At 45.3% G+C, this 7500-nt stretch overlaps 1 protein-coding gene across 1 annotated transcript in view; it reads left to right on the forward strand.

Moving 5' to 3' along the window:
* The first annotated feature begins 4578 nt into the window (after positions 1–4578).
* The window catches only part of LOC131348700 (cohesin subunit SA-2-like), an 18913-nt gene continuing 15991 nt past the window's right edge, over positions 4579–7500 (forward strand). Inside the window, exons 1-3 of the mRNA XM_058383834.1 lie at positions 4579–4597; positions 5674–5766; positions 5868–5994. Coding sequence (XP_058239817.1) covers positions 5690–5766; positions 5868–5994 — 204 coding nt within the window. The 5' untranslated portion in view covers positions 4579–4597; positions 5674–5689. The remainder of the gene's footprint in view (positions 4598–5673; positions 5767–5867; positions 5995–7500) is intronic.

The following is a 7500-nucleotide window of genomic DNA, read 5'->3' on the forward strand; positions in this document are numbered from 1 at the left end:
CACACATGGATACACACACACACACACACACACTCCATCGACTACAAGTAAGCACACACAGATACACACACACACACACACACTCCCATCGACTACAAGTAAACACACACGGATACACACACACACACACTCACTCCCATCGAGCTACAAGTAAACACACGGATAGTGCACACACACACACACACTCACTCACTCACCTCGACTACAAGTAAACACACAGGACCCCCACACACACACACACTCCCTCCCATCGACTACAAGTAAACACACACGGATACCCCCACACACACACACACTCCCATCACTACAAGAACCCATCGACTACAAGTAAACACACCTGCGGATACACACACACACTCCCATCGACTACAAGTAAACACACGGATACACACACACACACACACTCACTCCCATCGACTACAAGTAAACACACACGGATACACACACACACACACACACACTCACTCCCATCGACTACAAGTAAACACACACGGATACACACACACACACACACACACTCACTCCCATCGACTACAAGTAAACACACATGGATACACACACACACACACACACACTCACTCCCATCGACTACAAGTAAAACACACACACACACACACACACACTCACTCCCATCGACTACAAGTAAACACACATGGATACACACACACACACACACACACTCCCATCGACTACAAGTAAACACACACGGATACACACACACACACTCACTCCCATTGACTACAAGTAAACACACATGGATACACACACACACACACACACACTCCACATCTACAAGTAAACACACACAGATTTTATACACACACACACACACACTACCCATCGACTACAAGTAAACACACACAGATACACACACACACACACACACACACTCCCATCGACTACAAGTAAACACACACGATACACACACACACACCTCACTCCCATTGACTACAAGTAAACACACACACAGATACACACACACACACACACACACTCCTCCCCATCGACTACAAGTAAACACATGGATGAGAGGCACACACACACACACACACACTCCCATCGACTACAAGTAAACACACACAGATACACACACACACACACACACACACACTAGCAAACAACACACATGATACACACACACACACACACTCCCATCGACTAGCAAACACACGATACACACACACACACACACACACTCACTCCCATCGACTACAAGTAAACACACACGGATACACACACACACACTCACTCCCATCGACTACAAGTAAACACACACGGATACACACACACACACACACACACACTCCCATCGACTACAAGTAAACACACACGGATACACACACACACACACACACACACTCCCATCGACTACAAGTAAACACACACACGGATACACACACACACACACACACTCACTCCCATCGACTACAAGTAAACACACACGGATACACACACACACACACCTCACTCCCATCGACTACAAGTAAACACACACGGATACACACACACACACACCTCACCCCCATCGACTGACAAGTAACACATTGTTGACACACACACACACACACACACTCTCATCGACTACAAGTAAACACACACGGATACACACACACACACACACTCACTCCCATCGACTACAAGTAAACACACACGGATACACACACACACACACTCACTCCCATCGACTACAAGTAAACACACACGGATACACACACTCACTCCCATCGACTACAAGTAAACACACACGGATACACACACACACACACACTCACTCCCATCGACTACAAGTAAACACACATGGATACACACACACACACACACACACACTCACTCTCATCGACTACAAGTAAACACACACAGATACACACACACACACTCACTCCCATTGACTACAAGTAAACACATGGATACACACACACACACACCTCCCATCGACTACAAGTAAACACACACGGATACACACACACACACACTCACTCCCATCGACTACAAGTAAACACACACAGATACACACACACACACACACACTCACTCCCATCGACTACAAGTAAACACACACAGATACACACACACACACACACTCACTCTCATCGACTACAAGTAAACACACACAGATACACACACACACACACACACACACTCACTCCCATCGACTACAAGTAAACACACACGGATACACACACACACTCTCACTCCATCGACTACAAGTAAACACACACGGATACACACACACACACACACTCCCATCGACTACAAGTAAACACACACGGATACACACACACACACACTCACTCTCATCGACTACAAGTAAACACACACGGATACACACACACACACACTCACTCCCATCGACTACAAGTAAACACACATGGATACACACACACACACACACACACTCACTCTCATCGACTACAAGTAAACACACACACACACGGTAAACACACACGGATACACACACACACACACACTCACTCCCATCGACTACAAGTAAACACACACAGATACACACACACACACTCACTCCCATTGACTACAAGTAAACACACACACACACGGTAAACACACACAGATACACACACACACACACACTCACTCTCATCGACTACAAGTAAACACACACAGATACACACACACACTCACTCACTCTCATCGACTACAAGTAAACACACACAGATACACACACACACACACTCACTCCCATCGACTACAAGTAAACACACACAGATACACACACACACACACACTCACTCTCATCGACTACAAGTAAACACACACAGATACACACACACACACACTCACTCCCTTCGACTACAAGTAAACACACACACACACACTCACTCCCATCGACTACAAGTAAACACACACGGATACACACACACACACACACACTCTCATCGACTACAAGTAAACACACACGGATACACACACACACACACTCACTCTCATCGACTACAAGTAAACACACACAGATACACACACACAGACACACACACACTCACTCTCATCGACTACAAGTAAACACACACAGATACACACACACACACACACTCACTCTCATCGACTACAAGTAAACACACACGGATACACACACACACACACACACACACACACACACTCACTCCCATCGACTACAAGTAAACACACACGGATACACACACACACACACTCACTCCCATCAACTACAAGTAAACACACGGATACACACACACACACACACACTCACTCCCATCGACTACAAGTAAACACACACGGATACACACACACACACACTCACTCACTCCCATCGACTACAAGTAAACACACACAGATACACACACACACACACACACTCACTCCCATCAACTACAAGTAAACACACGGATACACACACACACACACACACTCACTCCCATCGACTACAAGTAAACACACACGGATACACACACACACACACTCCCATCGACTACAAGTAAACACACACAGATACACACACACACACACACACACACACTCTCATCGACTACAAGTAAACACACACGGATACACACACACACTCACTCCCATCGACTACAAGTAAACACACACAGATACACACACACACACACACACACACTCCCATCGACTACAAGTAAACACACACGGATACACACACACACACACTCCCATCGACTACAAGTAAACACACACAGATACACACACACACACACACACACTCTCATCGACTACAAGTAAACACACACGGATACACACACACACACACACTCCCATCGACTACAAGTAAACACACACGGATACACACACACACACACTCACTCTCATCGACTACAAGTAAACACACACGGATACACACACACACACACACACACACACTCACTCCCTTCGACTACAAGTAAACACACACACACACGGTAAACACACACGGATACACACACACACACACACTCACTCCCATCGACTACAAGTAAACACACATAGATACACACACACACACACTCCCATCGACTACAAGTAAACACACATGGATACACACACACACACACTCACTCCCATCGACTACAAGTAAACACACAGATACACACACACACACACACTCACTCCCATCGACTACAAGTAAACACACACGGATACACACACACACACTCACTCTCATCGACTACAAGTAAACACACACGGATACACACACACACACACACACACTCACTCCCATCGACTACAAGTAAACGCACACGGATACACACACACACACACTCACTCTCATCGACTACAAGTAAACACACACGGATACACACACACACACACACACACACACACTCACTCCCATCGACTACAAGTAAACACACACGGATACACACACACACACACACACACTCACTCTCATCGACTACAAGTAAACACACACAGATACACACACACACACTCACTCCCATCGACTACAAGTAAACACACACGGATACACACACACACACACACACACACACTCACTCCCTTCGACTACAAGTAAACACACACACACACGGTAAACACACACGGATACACACACACACACACACTCACTCCCATCGACTACAAGTAAACACACATAGATACACACACACACACACACTCCCATCGACTACAAGTAAACACACATGGATACACACACACACACACTCACTCCCATCGACTACAAGTAAACACACAGATACACACACACACACACACTCACTCCCATCGACTACAAGTAAACACACACGGATACACACACACACACTCACTCTCATCGACTACAAGTAAACACACACGGATACACACACACACACTCACTCTCATCGACTACAAGTAAACACACACGGATACACACACACACACACACTCACTCCCATCGACTACAAGTAAACACACACGGATACACACACACACACTCACTCCCATCGACTACAAGTAAACACACACGGATACACACACACACACACACACACACACACACACTCACTCTCATCGACTACAAGTAAACACACACGGATACACACACACACACACACACACACTCACTCCCATCGACTACAAGTAAACACACACAGATACACACACACACACACTCACTCCCATCGACTACAAGTAAACACACACGGATACACACACACACACTCACTCCCATCGACTACAAGTAAACACACACAGATACACACACACTCACTCTCATCGACTACAAGTAAACACACACGGATACACACACACACACACACACACACACTCTCATCGACTACAAGTAAACACACACGGATACACACACACACACTCACTCCCATCGACTACAAGTAAACACACACAGATACACACACACACACTCTCATCGACTACAAGTAAACACACACGGATACACACACACACACTCTCATCGACTACAAGTAAACACACACGGATACACACACACACACACACACACACTCTCATCGACTACAAGTAAACACACACGGATACACACACACACTCTCATCGACTACAAGTAAACACACACGGATACACACACACACACTCACTCCCATCGACTACAAGTAAACACACACGGATACACACACACACACACACACACACACTGACTACATGTAAAAATGCATGCACACACAAAATATCAGCACTTGGGTCAAAACTCTGATTTGAGGATTTGTGTGTGTGTGTGTGTGTGTGTGTGTGTGTGTGTGTGTGTGTGTGTAGTACACAGGTAGCGTGGATGTTAGCACAGCGGCAGCAGCAGGAGAGAGCTAACATCCAGAACGCTAAGATGAGGAGTCACATGCAGCACACCATGTAAACACACACACACACATTTTCCCTTTAACTCTCTAGACACATTTATTTATTTGTTTGTCTGTTTGTTTGTTTATATGTTTGTCTGTTTGTTTATTTAGTCGGCGAAGTGCAGGTCTGATGGAGGACGATGAAGAGCCAATTGTTGAAGATGTGATGATGTCATCAGAGCAGCGATTAGAAGACCTGAACGAGGGCATGGACTTCGACACCATGGACATTGACCTGGTGCGGCCAATCACAGCGTACTGAATCAGAGCTGTGTGTGTGTGTGTGTGTGTGTGTGTGAGTGTTGTGATTTAAACCCTGTGTGTGTGTTGTGATTTAAACCCGGTGTGTGTGTGTGAGTGTGTGTGTGTGTGTTGTGATTTAAACCCTGTGTGTGTGTGTTGTGATTTAAACCGTGTGTGTATGTGTGTGTGTGTGTGTGTGTGTTGTGATTTAAACCCTGTGTGTGTGTGTGTATGTGAGTGTGTGTGTTGTGATTTAAACCCTGTGTGTGTGTGTATGTGTGTGTGTGAGTGTGTGTGTGTGTTGTGATTTAAACCCTGTGTGTGTGTTGTGATTTAAACCCGGTGTGTGTGTGTGTGTGTGTGTTGTGATTTAAACCCTGTGTGTGTGTTGTGATTTAAACCCTGTGTGTGTGTGTATGTGTGTGTGTGTGTGTGTGTGTTGTGATTTAAACCCTGTGTGTTTGTGTGTGTGTGTGTGTATGTGAGTGTGTGTGTTGTGATTTAAACCCTGTGTGTGTGTATGTGTGTGTGTGAGTGTGTGTGTGTGTTGTGATTTAAACCCTGTGTGTGTGAGTGTGTGTGTGTGTGTGTTGTGATTTAAACCCTGTGTGAGTGTGTGTGTGTTGTGATTTAAACCCTGTGTGTGTGTGTGTGTGTGTTGTGATTTAAACCCTGTGTGTGTGTGTGTGTGTGTTGTGATTTAAACCCTGTGTGTGTGTGTGTGTGTGAGTGTTTGTGTGTTGTGATTTAAACCCTGTGTGTGTGTGTATGTGTGTGTGTGAGTGTGTGTGTGTGTGTTGTGATTTAAACCCTGTGTGTGTGTGTGTGTTGTGATTTAAACCCTGTGTGTGTGTGTGTATGTGAGTGTGTGTGTTGTGATTTAAACCCTGTGTGTGTGTGTATGTGTGTGTGTGAGTGTGTGTGTGTGTGTTGTGATTTAAACCCTGTGTGTGTGTGTGTGTGTTGTGATTTAAACCCTGTGTGTGTGTTGTGATTTAAACCCGGTGTGTGTGTGTGTGTGTGTTGTGATTTAAACCCTGTGTGTGTGTGTGTGTGTGTGTTGTGATTTAAACCCTGTGTGTTTGTGTGTGTGTGTGTATGTGAGTGTGTGTGTTGTGATTTAAACCCTGTGTGTGTGTGTATGTGTGTGTGTGTGTGTGAGTGTTGTGATTTAAACCCTGTGTGTGTGTGTGTGTGTGTGTGTGTGTGTGTGTGTGAGTGTTGTGATTTAAACCCTGTGTGTGTGTGTGTGTGTGTGTGTGAGTGTGTGTGTGTGTGTTGTGATTTAAACCCTGTTTGTGTGTGTGTGTGTGTTGTGATTTAAACCCTGTGTGTGTGTGTGTTGTGATTTAAACCCTGTGTGTGTGTGTGTGTGTGTTGTGATTTAAACCCTGTGTGTGTGTGTGTTGTGATTTAAACCCTGTGTGTGTGTGTATGTGTGTGTATGTGTGTGTATGTGTGTGTTGTGATTTAAACCCTGTGTGTGTGTGTATGTGTGTGT

Source organism: Hemibagrus wyckioides, linkage group LG28 (assembly GCF_019097595.1).
Source record: "Hemibagrus wyckioides isolate EC202008001 linkage group LG28, SWU_Hwy_1.0, whole genome shotgun sequence".
Classification (NCBI taxonomy): domain Eukaryota; kingdom Metazoa; phylum Chordata; class Actinopteri; order Siluriformes; family Bagridae; genus Hemibagrus; species Hemibagrus wyckioides.